Source organism: Gossypium arboreum, chromosome 6, assembly GCF_025698485.1.
Source record: "Gossypium arboreum isolate Shixiya-1 chromosome 6, ASM2569848v2, whole genome shotgun sequence".
NCBI lineage: Eukaryota > Viridiplantae > Streptophyta > Magnoliopsida > Malvales > Malvaceae > Gossypium > Gossypium arboreum.
The window spans coordinates 74,878,442-74,897,688 of NC_069075.1; the positions used below are offsets into that span (position 1 = coordinate 74,878,442).

Genomic DNA, 19,247 nt, shown 5'->3' on the forward strand with positions numbered 1-19,247 from the left:
CCCTTAAACCACCCTTAAACCATAATCCCTAAACCCATAATCCATAAACCTTAAAATTGTAACTCATAAACATTAAACCCTTAACCATATACCATAAACCCTAAACTATAATGATAATTAATCCAATATTTTAAAATTAATATTATCTCTTTTACAATTATGTAAGAAAATATTTAACATATAAATTAAAAAACAATTAGTCATATACCAAAATCTTTAAAAATATTTTAAATAATAGTAGTTTAATTTTTTTCATTTTTGTATGCTTGTCAAAAAAACGCCGCTAAATGTGTACTTATAGCGGCGTTTCTTAAAAAAGCGCCGCTAATACTCAATCTTTAGCGGCGTTTCTAAAAAGTGACGCTAAAGCCACTAAAAGCTAAATACAAAATGACGGCGTTTTGCAAAAATTTTTTGCGGCATTTTTTGAAAAACGCCGCTAAAGATGAAGCATTAGCGGCGTTTTCTAAAAAGCGCCGCTAAAGGTGTACATATAGCAGCGTTTTTAAAAAAGCGCTGCTAATACTCGATCTTTAGTGGCATTTTTAAAAAGCACCGCTAATGCTCTTTCTTTAGCGGCGTTTTTCATTCAAACACCGCTACAAACCTGTTTTGCTGTAGTGTATGGCTTTACACAGTTAGGAATTAGCTCCCTTGGAGACTCCCCCATCATGTTTGATCAACCCATTAGTTATGGGCACTTCACCATGCCAGCTATCACTATGATGCCAACTCTAGTGAGCGAATCAAAGGAGGTAATCCGGTTGTTGATAATGACGATGATGAAGGCACGTTTGAACACGTTCCTTCACCTGAACATGCTTCTCCACTGGCTTCTTCTTCACATGTTGCTCAACCCTCTTCTGAGGTTAATAATGCTATTCTCGATGTTATTCATTCATTGAGCAATGATATTCGAGGTCTTCAGGAAGATGTTAACACTCGCCCATCAACTTTTGGAGGCACAAATGGCATCTCTCTTAGCTCACTTCCTTTCAACTCCTCCTTTTTCTCCTAGTGACGATCAGAGTAAATTAAAGTCATTAATTTCATACTCATAACATTTGCACCTAGTTTCTTTATTATTACCTATGTCTATATCAAATTTCACTTTATTGCTTTATTGGTATTTTTAGATACATTGATGTTTAGTTCTTCATCCATTCACTTTTCTATATCTATTGTGATGGACTAACCTTTTTTCTCCTTGGGCTTTATTTGTCTTTTGATTTAACATAAAAGGGGTAAAAGAAAAGGTAAATTGATTGATTATTTGTTATGCAATTGTTTATACTAACTAATGCAAATATGCAAATTTTGTGACCAATTTGCTTTAAAGTAAAAATGAATGTCACATTGTATGTCAAATTTTATTTTGGCTTTATATTCAAAATGACTTTTATTAAGGGGAGCAAATTATTTAAAACAAATTTTCCAAATGTTTTGTTTTATTAAAAAAGGAGATTGTTAAACCAAGTTTTATTTGATAAAATGTTTTGATATAACAAATTGAAGTGTTTTTAAATAAAAGTTAAAATTAACAAAATGATTTGTTTAAAATTGAAGTCTAAAGAGATGAAAATTTTGAAAATCTACTTTGAACTCTTAGAAAATTTTTGAAATAATTTTAAAATGAAGTTAAAATAGTTTTGACTAAGTAAGAAAGTGTTTTATCATTTTATCAAGTCAAAATAATTTTCAAACAAGTCAAAATTACTTTAGGCCAAAAAGTATCGATACCTTTTTGGCCCAGTATCGATATTTTATGAATTATTGATACCATTCTTAAAAGTGATACCAAAATGGCATTATATTTTTCACAAACCCAATTAAGTATCGTTAACTTTTGGTAAAGTATCGATTTTTTCTAAAATATCGATACCCCATCTTAAAAACGGTACCAAAATAGCATTTTATTTTTCACAAAACTTACTAAATATCAATACGGTATCGATAACATTTTATAAGTATCGATAAAAATTATTTTGGTATCGATAAAAAATCTCCAACATTCACTGAATTTAGCGTTTATTGCAAAAATTATCGATACCCTTTTATATAGTATCGATACTCGGTGTTACAGATGTATTAAATGCTTTGGTTTTTACATCCTCAATGGCTCTCTATTCATGACACCAACAACCTCAACGGTTGGAAATCAATTAGGATGTATAAATACCAACTTCTAAAGTTCCTATAACAATAAGAAAACACTTTCAAGCTAAAATCATCAATCAAACAACTTTTGAGCTTACTATTTCCATATTTTTCTTGTGAGCTTTACTTCTATTCTTTTGCTCAAGTGTATTTGATTATATTTGAGCTTAATTTGTAAATACTTTGATCTTGTTAGGATTATTTCTTTCTTTGCTTGTTTGTATTTCCTTGAGAGGGTTTGTGTCTTAAGATTTTGCTAGAAATCTTAAGGAAGTTATAAGGTTAAACTTTGTCCTCAAAGGTTATCAAATTAATGAATTTATGAAAATCCTTAGTTGTAAAAAGGTAAGGTAGTAGAGTAAGCAATTGGGGCTGGACTAGTCTAAATTTTCGTGTTCATCTTTCAATTTTCTTTCTAGCTTTTTGAAAAAATTTTATAAGCTAATTCACGCCCTCTCTTGGCAATTTCAGTTTAATTTATCTAGCTAACAAAGATGATAATAGAACTAAGCATAGAAATGAATTTTCTACAAAATTTAACAAAAGAACAACTTGGATAATGGAGAACTCTTGATGAAAAGTGAGAAAATATGAGAAAATGTGAAGAGAAAAACTCTTTCTTCTTTCCATGGAGGGGGACGCACAACAAGGGGAAAATATGAAAGCTTTTCATCTTTTCTGTCTTTTATTCGTTCTTTTATTACCAAAAGTTAGTCAAAGTGAACACAAAATTTAGAGGCTCATATTTTTCCATGCCTTAAAACTTTCAAATCTATGACCATAAATAAATCTCATCTCTACCCATATAAAATAACTTCAAAAATTATCATTATAATATTCATGAGTCCCATAATATTTTTTAATGGAAAATTTGTACTTCTAGTCCCTTTTCTCCTATCGTTCACTCAATTACTACCAACATGGCACTTAATACTCTAACTTCTCACGTAACATCATATTTGTCCATAATAATATTTAATCATGTTAAAAATTGCATAATCCTTTCTTGACCAAAACAAAATATTTACAATTTAATCTCTATTTTTTTCTTTTATTCAATTTTCCCAAAACTCATTTTTGTTGATAATAATATATACCCCATGTCATATCCATATCGACAAATCATTATCAAGCTATTATTTTTAATACTTTTCCAACTTTACAATTTAGTCTTTTATCCACATTTCCATATCCAAATTTTACTTCATTAATTGCCAATAATAAATCATTATAATTCTTGAAAACTTCTCTTTATTAAATTTTCTCAAAAGTTTACTTATCAGTTCTTAGAGTAGTGCCACTTATTGTATCAAAAATTTAAGATGTTATAGTAATAATATTCATCTAATTATAGTTAATTATGAGAAACAACTTAACAACAAATCACCGGTAAATTTGATTTCGATTTTGAGCCAAATAATAGTATATATGAATTAATCGTTTTAAAATGTATCATAACCTCATGTGATTCTATATCTCACACTATAATAGCAATACGTAACATATATTAGTCATTATACATTATTGTTTATGATTATGTTAGTTGAAATGTGTTCCATATCACTATACAATTTGTACTTTTAAAAGTTAAACCTCCTTCTATATTCTATAATATTATATCATAGAATATAATATATAATATATCGATTCATCTATTATAGTTAGATATTAAAATTAACTTAGCCAACCAAATCAAACCTATTATTAATTAAAATTTACAAATTTCAGTTGCTACTTTTATATTATTGTATGTATAAATATAATTATAGCATTTAAAATATTTTATCCTATATTAATGTTTCTAAAATTTTATTTGACTTCATAAATTTATATATTCTCTTTTGCTATTAATTGTATTAATATAAATGTAATACTTATTAATATATTTTCATAAAATAAATAATGATCATTTATTTTTTTATTTTTATTTTAGTTAAAATTATAAAATTATAACTACAATTTATATTTTTTGAGCTCTACATCAAATTTATCTCGAACTTAAATTCTTACGGACTTAAGTTTCCTCATGCTCAAGTTCTATCAAGCTTGGGTTTTCACAACCTTGAATTTTTTTGGGCTGAGATTTGTTGCAAGCTCGAGCTCTCATAGGCCCTAATTGTTACGACTTGAATTGGCTCAAGCTGAGCTTTTGGGCTTGATCCAGTTCTGCCAGCTAATTCTGAGAAAGCATTAACGATATTTCTAAACATTGAATTCATCTAGTGCCGTAATAATGCAAATATAACATCCGCATCCATCATCATGAGATGACATGGAGCAGTTTGACATGCACAAAACTGCAAATATAGCATCCATTAACCAACTAGCATCACATCGCAATTCACGATTCACTATCATATCTAGTGAATCAGAAAAAATGTATTTCTTTTGGTTTTGAGAGAAGGGGGGAAAAAGGAGGGGCAGGGTGGGGGTTAAAGGATTTTGAAACGGAATGATTTGAGGAAATCTGTTGCAGCAACTAAAGAAGATATTCAGATAATTGCATTTTAATGTTCCTCAACTCTCACTAAAAAAAATTAGATTCAAGCTAAAATTTAAGTGGATCAACAAGATGCCACATCTACTAAAGGTGCACATGAAAAGGGAAAAAAAATTGCATAAAGAACAAAGGCCTCAATTATGAAGACAGGAAAAGAAACTATTAAAGCAATTACAAAATTGGAACTCTAGAGTTAATTAGAGTAAAACATAACACTACTCATGGTATCATCAATTCTATTAAAGGAAGAACGGGACACATCTTTCACGAAGTATATTATTTGGGGAAACAAACGCAAGCACACAAAGGAAGCCGAAGTACTATCTTTTGAACACCATTACTACGTTCCTCAAGCACCCTCTTCTTTTGCGCACCACAATGGAGAAGCCAAGTAAGATCTTTTCCTCCTCAGTGGCCCAGTGGGATATGATAATCATGAGGTAGAAAATAATAATTAAGGCAAGAATCAGTTACATCTAATGAAGAGCAATATTAGAACTATCCTTCAAAAAACAAGAATCAAAAGGATTTACCTTCCAACCAGAATCCTATTGCCATCTTCCCAAGATTGTAAAACAGGCAGTCGAGATTGATGTGCTTAGTTTGCTACTTGATCCAAGAATCCTAACAGAAAACTTGTCCACTACCTCTAGAGCACCACCATGAACCCAATTAGCGTTTCCATTTATAGAAGGGCAGCAAGGCCTAATCGCTTTACTAGGGGCTCTCCCCATAGCCGATGCCTCTTCAGTGTTCAGAAACCGAGACCAACTGCATTCACGCCATACGTATGGCCATTACCAGAGATAATCTCAACAGAATGCAAAGCACCAGTTGGAATCTCCTCGGTCAATACCTCAACTTTGCTACCTTTCTGAATCTCGTTACCAATGAATCAGATGTGAATCCAAGAAAAAAAAGGAACATTAGGGAAATTGTCGTTGAAAATGGAAAATTATTGATGGTTCACTTTTCCATAAGCCAATGATGAAATCTTCAAAAAAAAAAAAAAATCAATTTGAAGGGATTTTTTTTTTCCAATATGAACCTGAACCGGAAAATATTTACATAAATATATAAAACATGAAATCCACCCATGTTAAAATACAGAAGAACAAAATGTCCAAAAAAATGCAAAACAATAACCCCAAATTGCAGCACATGTAAAGCAGTAACTGAGACTTACCAATTGATAAGAACCTGCCTAGAATCAAAGGATATAACAATCTTTTCACATCAAACATCAGCCCATACAAGTCTTTCGAAGACTCGCCACGGTACATGATTAGGGAAAACAGACAATGTCGCTGACAGCATGAATTCTCATCCATTGTACATGACATAAACTGAACCACTTGTTTCAGTACATGTCTGCATTCAGAAGTGAATAAGAACCTGATATATGATTATAGAAACAGACACTTATCCTCAACAAGCCTTCCAATGCTCAGACCGTGTACATGATCACAGGAAAAGTCCATGTTATCCATAACATAGATTCACACCACTGCACATTATTAGGGGTTAAGTACTAACGAATAAGTGACCAGAAAATAGGTTGAAGTGGAGGGTTAGTCCAACCGCTTCCGGCCAATGTTAACTGAAAATAGATTTACACATAACATGTACCATATTAATGTTGAATCAATATTAAATGTAGTCTAACTTTTAAAAGTACATTCGGATGGTGTTTAAAATACAATCAATATTAATATTTCTTGATAAGTTCATGGCTAAATGCCAGTTGTTGGACCAAACAAGTCACCAATTACCAGTTCAATCATCCAGTTTGGTTCTTCATTCATTGATGCTAACACAAGGATTTTTTTCATGCAAATAGAACAAAGAGTTGAGTCATTATAATTAAAACCTAAAAGCGATTAAATTATTGAACTAATTTATTCTTTACCAGTTAAATGCCACTTATTGGACCAAACAAGTCACCAATTACCAGTTCAACCATACAGTTTGGTTCTTTATTCATTGATGCTAACACAAGGATTTTTCATGCAAATTTCATTAAGATTGAAAACAAATAATATCATGCAAGGACAAAATAACTCCTACATCACATGGGAAGATTTTTGAACCTGGTGTCCCGAATGGATATACATGCATCCATCTAACAAAATCAAGCAACCACCTATGAAGTTAGAACAGCTTTTGATCAAATGTCATAAATCATCATTTACGAACTTGTTTACATTGAGAAAGTAATAATGAAGACCGAAAAAGGCCAAAGTTGATTTTTTTAGAGTCACGAGATGATCAAATATTCTGGTCAATACTCGAGCATTTAAGGTTACTAGTCTGTGCACAAAAGACGGGAGGGAGAGTGTCATTAATCATCCTACTTAAAACGTTCATTATTATACATACATTCTGGAGACGCAAAAGCTTTCCAACTATTATAGTTGTCCATTTCTTAAGATTATGCATTTTTTTTTCCATATCATGTATTTTTCTTTCCAGACGTGTCACTGCAATATCAATTTACATAGTAGGGCATCTGCAATGAGGAAGACAATGACCTATAACAATACTGCCATATATGAAGTCAAAATTTGAAAAATAATTTTAGAAATGATTCATACCAACAGCAGGGCATAAGAGTTCGTTTAGGAATAAACCATGGCTGTTGCCCCTTGGTCAACTGCAAGAGATGACAAACTCAACCAATCATGGCTCTAGAAGCAAGGTATGGATGCCTCCAACATTGGCCATGAGATATTCTGAGAAAGCATCAAGATATTTCTCAACATTAATTCCATATACTGCCGAAATAATGCATGTATAACATTTGTATCCATCATCATGAGATGAAATAGAACAGTTTCACATGAATAAAACTGCAAATATACAAAATACCAGCTAGATTCCATAAACTGGCGTATAACACATCAGAATTCACAATACCCTATCTAGTGAATCAAGAAAAAGGTCTGTCTTTTGGTTTTTTCTTCTTTTTCTCTTGGGAGGGAGGTGTAAAGCAATGCATTTAAAACAGTATGTACTCAAATTCATTTAGGGAATCCTTTACACCAATAAAAGAATGTAATTAATGTAATTCAAATCTTTGCATATTAATGTTTCTCAACAGTTTCACTAAGGAAAATTATATTTTCCTGTGTTGAAATTTAAGTGCATGAACAATATGTCACATCTACAAAAGGTTATAATGAAAAGAAAGGAAAAAATTTACGTAAAGAAAAAAGCTTCAATCATGGAGGTAGGAGAAAAAACTATTAAAGCAATTACAAAATTGAAAGGTATCTTTACAATTATCTGCACCATTGGAGTAAACATAACACCAAGATTACCATGTATGAAAGGAATTCTTCCAATCTAGTAACAGCTAATAAAAAGCCTATTATTGTTATCTCTCAACTTTCTTAGCTCCATCAAATGTTCATCATTTGAAATATTAAGAGTACGTCGTAAATTTGTCACCTTTTCTTCTTCATCCCAAGTCAAAGGCCCAGAAGCATGCAATGCCCCTAGAGCTTTCTGATAGGCATGCAGTTCAGACCTATGGAAGTCATACCCCAATTCCACACTAGTGGAAACATAACTTCCTTCTTCTTGACAACTCACTTCTGGTTTAGAGTCAGCATCACTTCGAAAATCCTCCTCTAAGTTTTCACAAGCGTTAGTTACAAAATTAGACAAATTAAGACCGTTATTCCCTAAACCACTACAACTACCAACAGAGGAGGCACAACTCATGGTATCATCAATTCTATTAAAGGAAGAAGGCATACATCTTTCACCCAGCATATTATTTGGGGAATCAAATGCATCTACCTTTTCAGAGGCAGGCGAAGGAAGCCGAATTATTATTCTTTGAACACCATTACTACCTTTCTCCAACACCCTCTTCTTTTGAGCACCAATATATGAGAAGCCAAGCGAAGATCTTTTCCTTTTCTGCGGCCCAGTGGAATTTGATGAACCCTGAGGTAGAACATAATAATTAAGGTAAGAATCAATTAACGTATAAAAAAAAATGAAGAGAAATATTAAAATTATCGTTTAGAAAAAGAATCGAAAGGATTTACCTTTCCAACGAGGAACCAATAGCCATCTTCCCAAGACTGCCGAATACGCAATCGAGATTGATGCGCTTTGAGTTCGCTACTCGACCCAAGAATCCTAACGGAAAAGTTGTTTCCACCGAGAACCTTAACAATCACCGCCGGTTTCCAGGACAAGTCATCGAACACCTCTACGATATCACCAGAAACCCAATTATTGTTCCCGTTCATAGGAGGAGGGCAAGGCCTAATCGCTTTCCTAGGGACTCTTTCCACCGCTGCCGCCTCGCCAGTGATCGGAAACCAACCGTACTTCACACTATATGTATGGCCGTTGCCCGAGATAATCTCAGCACAACGCCATGCCCCGGTTGGAACCTCCTCCTTGGTCAATACCTCAACTTTGCTACCTTTCTTGAATCTCATGATGATAATCAGATTTGAATCGATGAGAAAAAAAGACGAAAATGGAATTGATGAAGGGAAAATATTGTGGAAAATGGAAAATTTTAGGAATAGGGCGTTGAATTGGGAATTAAATAAAGGGGCTAGGGATTTCTTTGATGGATTAGAAAAAGTTGTTGATGATCGAAGGGTTGAATGAGCGAGTGGAATGATCTGACGGTGAGGACGAGAGTGGATTGGGCGTTAGGTTAGGCGGTTAAGAGTACTAAAGAAGGAAGAAGTTTCCTTGCCGGTTCGGTTACATCTTAGAATTAATTTAAAACCAAAATATTATTATTGGACTTGGACTACCTTGTCTTTTATTTGGTTTTTGGCCACCTTTAATCAATATTAGTTATTAATTTTACCAAGTCAAAATTGTCTGCATTTGAAAAATAAAAGTTCTCCCCCAAGAAATCTAAGATTAATTATTTAAAAACTAAAATAGTAAAATTAAATAACAAAAAATTTATTATTTAATTATTTAATGTGTTTAATAATGTTTTTCTTGTAAAGAATATTGACTATCCGAAGGTGTCCAGCTCAGTGAATGTTTTAAAAGAGTTTTTATACATTTATTTAGTTTTTTTTTTTTTTGCAAATATAACTGATATTCTATTAAAACGTTGGCCCGAGGTGATAATATCCAAAAACAATAAAGAAAAATTGAAACAACAAAATTTAAAGTAAATAAAAGCACACAAGAAAAAAACAACGACAAAAAACACTTAGGAAAACCGTCCACAAAGTAAAACCACCCCGCACCAAAAACGAAGAGCCAACAAAAATATCAGACGAAATGGCTTCCTGAAACCACACAATTGTTCTCGAAGCTTGGTCAAATAGAAAAAGCTTCTTTGAAAACCACCCATGAAGAACCTTCAGCACAATCTCCCTCTTCAAAGAATACTCAAAAATCCCTTATCCTCTGTGAACCCAATCTTCCCAATCCTTCTCCATAACTTTTCGAACCGATTCTGGAGGATTGTGAAACCAAAAACAAGCAACCTGTCGTCAGCGACCTTCCAAAGCCAGAATGTGTGCTGCACTATTAGCCATCCTCGACACAAACAGGTACGAAACATTCTCAAACTGTTGCCTCATAACTCGGATATTATTAATGATGGGTCTAAGAAGCAATCTATCCTCTTCCACAGAGTTCAGTTTCTTAATAGTAGTCAGAGAGTCACCTTCCAACAGGATCCTCGTCCACCCCAACTCAGCCGCAAAAAGCATTGCTCTCTCGCACGCTCTCGCTTCCGCCACCACCGCGTCCACCACATCACTAGAAGGGTAAGTACACGTATACCTTTATTTAGTTTTGAAATAAAGAAAAACCTCTTAATCCTACTCTCCAAATCTTATTAACTCTACAACACTAATGGATCATTGAGGTAATCATTAGTGATCCAAGCTTATCTCCTTTTAAACATTTATGACCTTAACTCAATTTAACCTTAAAGCAAATTGCTAGTTGTTCCCTTCATAAGTTTCAAGTTTTCTTAACATAAGCACACACATGTCTTAGGAATTTGAATTCCTATTGATCACACTCACCACAGCTCACAACCTTTTACGTATGCATGACACGTTTCACCCCATTTCGAATTTATAATCTATTCCCAAAACTATATCCAAGATGCACATACACAAAATCGAAAATTAACTTCTCTCAAGCATAAGTCACAAAGTCTCAAAAGCTAGGTGCATGTAGTGTCAAATCCCAAACTTGAAAAACCTAATTTGAATGCGTATAGTTGAGAAGTTATCTATTTGGCACAGTGTAACCCGCCAATCAACAGTCTTCGGGCGTGTTAGAGTCCGGTGTTCACCATAGAAATGATTAAGGATTTTGTCACAGGTTATTCTGCTCTTTAAGAAAAGTATATGATAAACAAAGAGTAAGCCTAGTGAGGTTACCGCCAAAAGTAGGGTATACCCAGTTACCTAAGCATTGTGCTGAATGGGTTTGTAAAGTGATTTGGTTGGGAACCAACTAGATTGACTGGTCAAACATCTTTGTGTAGGATTATCATTTATGTTTCTCTCAAATCTTGCAGACCATTTTTTGAGACAAATTCTGGACATCATTGACACTTGTCAAGTTCCATTAAGAGAAAACTAGATATATATTGTAAAAAGGATTAGTAGGGATGGTTTTTCTCTCTTTAAAATCTATTCTTTGGCTCTTCCTCTTAGAACTTATATGTTTTCTTCTCTAGAAGCTAAGGATTTTGGACGTATTAGCAGATGTTCCACCTCTTGGTAAGTCTAAAAGCTCAGCATGTTAAGTTTTTGAAAGAATAAGGCTGTTAAAAAGCTTATGAAGAGTAGGTTATGAATATAAGGCCTTGCATGGTGGTTGTATATGATTGAGATGTTAACAATTTGCATGTAAATGGATTTTAATGGTGGATATATGTTCTTTAAGCAGTTGTTGTTGCTAGTTCGAGAAGTGTGTTCAAGTTTGAAGTTCAAGCTATAGTTAAAGTGTGTCTTAGGTGAGTCTATTCTGCCTCCTACTTGTGAGTTGTCCAGGTAAAGACAAATATATAATGTTAATGTAACACCCCTAGCCCGAGTCTTATCGCCGGTTTAGGCTAAGAGGTATTACCGAGCTAAACATTTAATTTCTCATTCACATTAATTAACATAAACAGAGATCGAGCTGCATACATACTGATCTTTGAGTTATATATATATGCCATTTTCATATGGCCAAAATACTTACAATTACAAAACATATTTTGCCAACAGTCTAACCTATACATGCCATATCAAGACCAAAATATAATTGTACCAACAAAATCGATAGTATGATAAACTGCTGACGATCCCTGAGTCGGTGGCCAAAATCAACAATCTATAAAACAGAAAAATAAGAAACAGAGTAAGCTTGCGAAGCTTAGTAAGTTTTAAGCATTTCATACCATTAATGTAACACGCCGAACCCGAGACCGTCGCCGGAGTCGAACACGAGATGTTAACAGACTTCAAACCACTTATTACAAATTTCCCAGACAAGCTGCCAATCTGCGTACGAGTCGTATTAAAAATCATATCTTGAGTTCTGACAATCGAAATCCAGTTCCGTAAATTTTCCCCAGAACTAGACTCATATATCTATATCGTAGAATTTTTGTAGAATTTTTGGCCGGGCCAATTGGTACAGTTTATTGGTTAAAATCGTCCCTGTTCCTGGGTTCGACTACTCTGACCCTTGTGCATTACGACTTAGATATCTCCCTTTACAGAGCTCCAATACTTATGCCGTTGGTTTCTAATGAAACTAGACTCAAAAGGGAATCTATACATATAAAGCATGACTTCTAATTGTCTCTGATTAATTTAGGGTGAATTTCTAAAGTCGGGACAGGGGATCCAGAAATTGCTCTGGCCCTGTTTCACAAGAGTTTAATTATCTCCTAACATACAGGTCATATGGTCGTTTCGTTTCTTCTATATGAAAATAGACTCATCGAGCTTCGATTACATAATTTATTCATTATTTAATTCCATTCCTACTATTTTTAGTGATTTTTCAATCTCACGTCACTGCTGCTGCCAGCATCTGTTACTAAAGCAACTATGCCTATTTCATGATTTCTCCTTGATCTAACTAGTAATTCATCATACATATCACAAATTATGATCATGACTAGCCATGCCAAAGGCTAATCATTGTCAAACATCTCCCTACTACACTATTGCCATATCATGAATTTTAACACCAAAAATAATCAACCATGACATATGGCATAAAAATCGAATTACCAAGACTTGAAACCTAACATTATAAAACCAAATCCAACCGAACATTTATGCCATTTTCGCACGGCTAAAAGTTTACATACCAAATTTCAACAAAACATATTAGCCTATACATGCCGAAATGTTCTCCTAGACCGACTAAAAAGAAGATACCAAAAGTTGCTAGCCGGTGTGATGACTTCGATGACAGTCCCGAGCACGCAAAAAGACAAGTCCAAGAAACCTAAAGTAGGTGACAAGCAAACACCGAGTGAGTATATAACTCAGTAAGTCATAAGCATTACATTGCCGTTCAGTAATAATATATCATAAGAGAAAATAAATAATGCGGGATTAAAATCCTCCATCCATACCCAAACTGTGCTATAATTCCTTAGGCATTTTGGTTCGATCTCATACCAAGCCCTACTTTGATATTTCATACATTACACCATATGACATTGGATGCATTTATCTTCAAGTATAATCACCACATAGGTTCAAGACTTACCAAGCTCAATCCCAAATATAAATAAAATGTCTATTCCTCATGAGCTCAAGGTGTTTACTCGTACCGCTGTCCATGATTGACTCGATAAGGCCGTACACTTAGAGCATGTATATTTATTAGAGAATGTATAATAAGCCCGCACACTTAGTGCTTAATAGTCGAACTCGCACACTTAGTGCTATATAATCAAACTCGCACACTTAGTGCTATACAATTTGAACCCGCACACTTAGTGCCAATCTCATGATCATGAATGTTTACACCCGCACACTTAGTGCCGAAACCAACAACTCAATACATCTCACCTCTTTTCTTTTTCATTCAATACTTTCATCACCCCATGCATACATGTTTATATATATATTTATCATTCCATTCAGCATCATTACATAGACGTTATGACCATTTAAATTAATACAAAATATATGCTTAATGACTTACCTTGTGTTGGGTAAGACGGTTCCAACTCGGCTACTCGATGATCTTTTCTTTGCCTTTGCTTGATTCTCCTCCTTTAACTCCTTGAGCTTAATCAATAAATCAACTAGTTTAACCACCTTGCTAAATATTTATAATCCAATTACACATGCATATGTATGTTAGTATATTCGGTAACCATCCTCACTAATTACCCATTTAGTCGATTATACACATAATCAAAGGTAACCTCACGAATGGGCATACTTATGTATATATATATATATATATATACACTTCCGAATGGGCATCACAATTAGATTTAACACCACCTTCATACTCAATTAGATGGCGAATGTATGCACAATGTCAACTATAACATCATTTAAACATCTAATTTCATCTCATGAACACTTGATCGAATTTTCCTAATCTAGCATATTTTCACATCTATTTGTAACATCATGTAAATCCGCATATAACTACATTTCTTAAGTTCCACATCTTAATGCCCATTATAGCCATTCTCATAGTCTAAATCTAAAAAAAATCGCACATCCACCTTTCAACCATGTTACCCGAATACTCATTCTCTTCTTAGTCCTAAATTCGCACCTCCAACAAAGTGACTTAACAACTTCAACTTTCATGCTAACATAACAAGCAATTTAACACATACATATAACTAACATGTTAATAGCATCAAGGTATCAACTAAATTTTTAAGCTTCTTAGTCAAAGCCTAACTCTCCGACAACCCCAAATCCAACCATGGGATAGATAGAATTTAGACTCATCACCCAAAGGTTGTGTAAACTTCCAAAATATTATTGAACATACCTTGATCTAAAGGACCACCTTGGCGAATCTTGCTTCCTCTTCTTCCTCTAGTTACGACAATTGCAAAAGAAAGAAAACATGAACACTCCTTCTTCCTCCTTATTAAGCATTCAAACTCCCTCATTTTCATGCCACAACATCAAACACTCCTCCTAGATACAAGCAATGGCCGAACTTCTTCAAAATTTTTCTCCTTTCTTTTCTTGGTTTTTCGGCTAGGAGATGGCAAGTATGAACACCCTTTTTTTTTGTTCACTTTCCTATTATTATTCCCATCATTTGTTAACTAAAAAAAAACATATTAAATTAGAATGAGTGGAGCATCATCACTCCTTGGCCGGCCACCATGTATTTTATGGGTAATTTGACATGCAAAGCCATGCTTCCTCTCCCTATTATTAATTACTCCTTATAATTCATCTATCATCTTTTCTAACTTCGTCAACTAGGTCCTTTTCGAATTAATTCACATTCCTAAAGCTAATATTAAGCATTTAATTTCTCATATATTCACTGTCACACAAAAATTTATGTAATTAAAACACAAAAATAAATTTTTGGCTCGGTAATGTGGTCTCGAAACCACATTCCGACCAGGGTCTAATTAGGGTTGTCACAACTCTCCCCCACATAAGAAATTTTCGTCCCCGAAAATCTTACCGGTGAATAATTTTGGATATCGATCCTTCATAGAGTCCTCAAGTTCCCAAGTGGCTTCTTCAATTCCGTGTTTATGCCACAACACCTTCACTAATGGGATTTTCTTATTTCGCAACTCTTTTACTTCACGCATCAAAAGGCGAACCGGTTCTTCTTCATAACTCAAGTTAGGCTGAATCTCGATCTCAGATGGAGTGATTACGTCATTTGACGGTCGGACCTATATCGTCAAGCATCGAGACATGGAAAACGCTAGAATCATTTCAAGCTCGGGGGCAAAATTAATCGGTATGCAATCGGTCCAACTCGTTCAGATACTTCATACGGACCAATGAACCTCGGACTTAGTTTGCCCTTACGACCAAATCTAAGCACCTTCTTCCGTGGTGAAACTTTGAGAAATACTTTGTCTCCAACCCGATATTCAATGTCTTTTCTTTTCGAATCCGATACGACTTTTGACGATCCGGCGGCTTTCAAACTTTCACGAATTACTCGAACTTTTCGCTCAAAGATCCTTAATCAAATCAACCCCAAAATTTTACTTTCATTAAGTTCACCAAAATAATGGGTACGGCATTTACTAATCGTATAAGGCCTCGTAAGGTGCCATCTTAATGCTTGATTGAAAGCTATTGTTGTGTTTAATTCAATCAAAGGCAAATATCTTTCCCATGAACCACAAAACTCTAAGACGCAACATCTCAACATATCCTCGAGTATCTGAATTATTCGTTCAGATTGGCCATCAGTTTGGGGATGAAATGCGGTGCTAAAATGCATCTTAGTACCCAACGCTTCTTGTAACTTTTTCCAAAATCGCAATGTAAATCTTGGGTCTCTATCCGACACGATAGAAATAGGTACCCCATGCAATCGAACAATTTGGGAGATGTATAATTCTGCCAATTTATCGAGCGAAAAATCTGTACGGATAGGGATAAAATGAGCAGACTTGGTCAATCTATCAACAATAACCCAGATTGCATCTTTCTTGCTTGATGACAATGGCAATCCAGATACAAAATCCATCGTTACCCGATCCCACTTCCATTCGGGTATCATGATCGGCTGAAGTAATCCCGACGGCACTTGATGTTCCGCTTTTACTTGTTGGCATATCAAACACCTTGAAACAAATTCAGAAATGTCTCGTTTCATACCGGCCACCAAAATTGACGTTTGGTCATTGTACATTTTAGTACTACGGGAGGACCGACATTCGACTCATCTGTGAGCCTCGTCCAAAATCATCGAAATAAGTTCAATTTCTTGGAACACATAATCGACTCTCGAACGTCAAGCAATCATTGTCGTCAATCCAAACTCCGATTCCTCATTCAAGCACATTCAGCTCGTTTAGTGACCAATTCGTCGACTTTCGGGATTCAAGTATTTGACGAATCAATAATGGTTTGGCCTCTAATTCAGCTACTAGCACCCCATCGGGTGAGACGGACAAGTGAGCATTCACCGCTCTCAAAGCAAACAGTGCTTTCCGACTTAAAGCATCGGCAACCACGTTAGCCTTTCCTAGGTGATAATCAATAACAAGTTCATAGTCTTTCAACAACTCAAGCCAACGTCTTTGTCGCAGATTTAGATCTCTTTGAGTCATCAAATATTTAAGACTTTTGTGGTCCGAATAAATTTGACACCTTTCCCCAAACAAGTAATGCCGCCATATTTTCAGGGCGAACACTATGGCCGCCAATTCAAGATCATGGGTCGGATAGTTTCTCTCATGCGGCTTTAATTGTCTCGACGCGTAAGCCACAAGTCGACCTTCTTGCATCAACACACAACCTAGCCCAAGTAAGGATGCATCACTATAAATGACAAACTCTTTGCGGACTCCGGTTGTACTAGAACTCGAGCTTCAGTTAAACAGTCTTTAGTCGATCGAAACTCTTCGACAGTTTTCATTCATTCAAACTCAACATCTTTTGGAGTAGTTTCATCAGCAGTGCAGCTATCATCGAGAAACCCCTTACAAACCGTCGGTAGTATCCGGCAAGTCCCAAAAAGCTCCTAACTTCAGTAACATTCCTCGGAGGTTTCCAATCGAGTATGGCCGAAATTTTGTTCGGATCCACTCTAACACCCAATGCGGACACCACGTGCCCCAAAAAGCTAACCTCTTTCAACCAAAATTCACATTTATTGAATTTTGCGTATAACTGCTTGTCTCGCAAAATCTGTAATACTAACCTCAAATGCTCGGTGTGTTCGGCTTCACCTTGTGAATAAACTAAAATATCATCAATAAACACAACCACAAATTGATCCAAGTATGGCCTGAATACTCGATTCATTAAATCCATAAATACCGCAGGGGCATTAGTGAGCCCAAACGGCATCACTAAGAATTCGTAGTGACCGTACCTCATTCTAAAAGCGGTTTTGGGTATGTCCGAGTCTCAAACCCTCAATTGATAATAACCAGATCTCAAATCTATCTTGGAAAATACCGAGGCTCCTTTAATTGATCAAACAAATCATCAATACGTGGCAACAGTATTTATTCTTTATGGTCACTTTATTCAACCGACGATAGTCGATGCACAATCTCATGGTTCCATCCTTCTTTTCACAAACAATACGGTGCGCCCATGGAGAAAAACTCGGTCGAGCGAAACCTCTATCCATCAATTCTTGCAATTGAACTTTCAATTCCTTTAATTAGTTAATGCCATACGACACGGGCTATTGAGATTGGCGTGGTACCAGGTACAATCTCGATGCCGAATTCCACCTCTCGAACCGGTGGCAACCCCGGTAACTCCTCGGGAAAAACATCTGAATACTCACAAACCATGCATCGATTCAAGTTTCCTTTCCATCTCTTTGCTACCAAATACATACGCAAGGTATGTTTCACACCCCTTTTCACATATCTCGAGCGGTCATTGAAGATATTATCGCGGCACCCCTTCAAATCGGTAGACTCAACTCGACTACCTCATCATGTGCACTCCTCAAATCGATGGTTTTTCTTTTGCGTTCACCATCGCATCATGTACGGTCAACCAATCCATACCAAGAATGACATCAAATTCGTCAAACGGTAAAAGCATCAAATCGGTAGGAAAACAGATTCTTGGATTATTAGAGGCATCTCTTACACACTTTATCAACAAGTACGTATTGACCCAAAGGGTTTGACACTCAATTACAAACTCAGAGACTCAACAGTAGAGTATTATGGATGCTAAGGTTTCACATACATATGAATAAGTAGAGCCAGGGTCAATCAATGCAATCACATTAGTATCAAAGAGAGTGAAAGTACCAGTGATGACGTCAGGGGAGGATGCCTCCTCTCGTGCGCGAATGGCATATGCTCTAGCAGGAGTACGGGTCTCGGCTCGAATAGCCGTATCAGAGGCCCCTCTCTGACTACCACCCCTACCTCCTAAAATTCTCGATGGTCTACCTCTAGCTGTCACTCCACTAGGTCTTGCACCTTGCATCTTATTCTTCTCATCAAGCTTCGTGCAATCTCTAATGAAGTGGTCCTTCGAACTGCATCCGTAACAGGCCCTGTTAGTAGACTTACCCCAACTTCACCTAGGTGTCGTCTTCCACATTGGGGGCATTCAGGTTTTTCTTGACGATTATTGCCCACACTAGCTACTGAAGTAGCTCGGGAGTCCGTCGATGGTCGTGCTCTGATGGAAATTCTCGCAGTCGTCCTCGACTTACTAGTGTCCTCCCTGAACTTCTTTACAGCTGAGAACGGAGCTTTACCCGTCGATCTTTTACGATAGTCTCTAGCTTCAAATTTAGCCTTCTTCTTCTCCTTTCCAAGTTCTTCCACCTTGCAGGCTCGTTCAACTAGTGTTACGAACTCCTTTATCTCCAAAATACCCACTAGTAGCTTTAAATCTTCATTCAATCCTTCTTCAAATCTTTTGCACATAGCAACCTCATC

General features: G+C 35.5%; 1 protein-coding gene across 4 annotated transcripts; it reads right to left on the reverse strand.

The window, feature by feature from the left end:
- Nucleotides 1-4,771: 4,771 nt before the first annotated feature.
- Nucleotides 4,772-9,407, reverse strand: LOC108476073 (uncharacterized). 4 transcript variants are annotated; one of them, XR_008284240.1, is made up of 5 exons: nucleotides 8,716-9,407; nucleotides 8,108-8,611; nucleotides 7,252-7,389; nucleotides 5,844-7,166; nucleotides 4,772-5,531 (listed from the first exon to the last, which is right to left on the reverse strand). XR_008284240.1 is itself a non-coding variant. In XM_017778142.2 (2 exons), exons 1-2 carry the CDS (start codon nucleotides 9,115-9,117, stop codon nucleotides 8,003-8,005), a joined length of 1,011 nt encoding a protein of 336 aa, XP_017633631.1. In that variant the 5' UTR covers nucleotides 9,118-9,406; the 3' UTR covers nucleotides 7,693-8,002. The 4 variants fall into 4 exon arrangements, 1 of the variants encoding a protein (XP_017633631.1); XR_008284241.1 differs by having other exon boundaries at nucleotides 4,772-5,428; nucleotides 5,514-7,166; XR_001870072.2 differs by having other exon boundaries at nucleotides 4,772-7,166.
- Nucleotides 9,408-19,247: the final 9,840 nt, after the last annotated feature.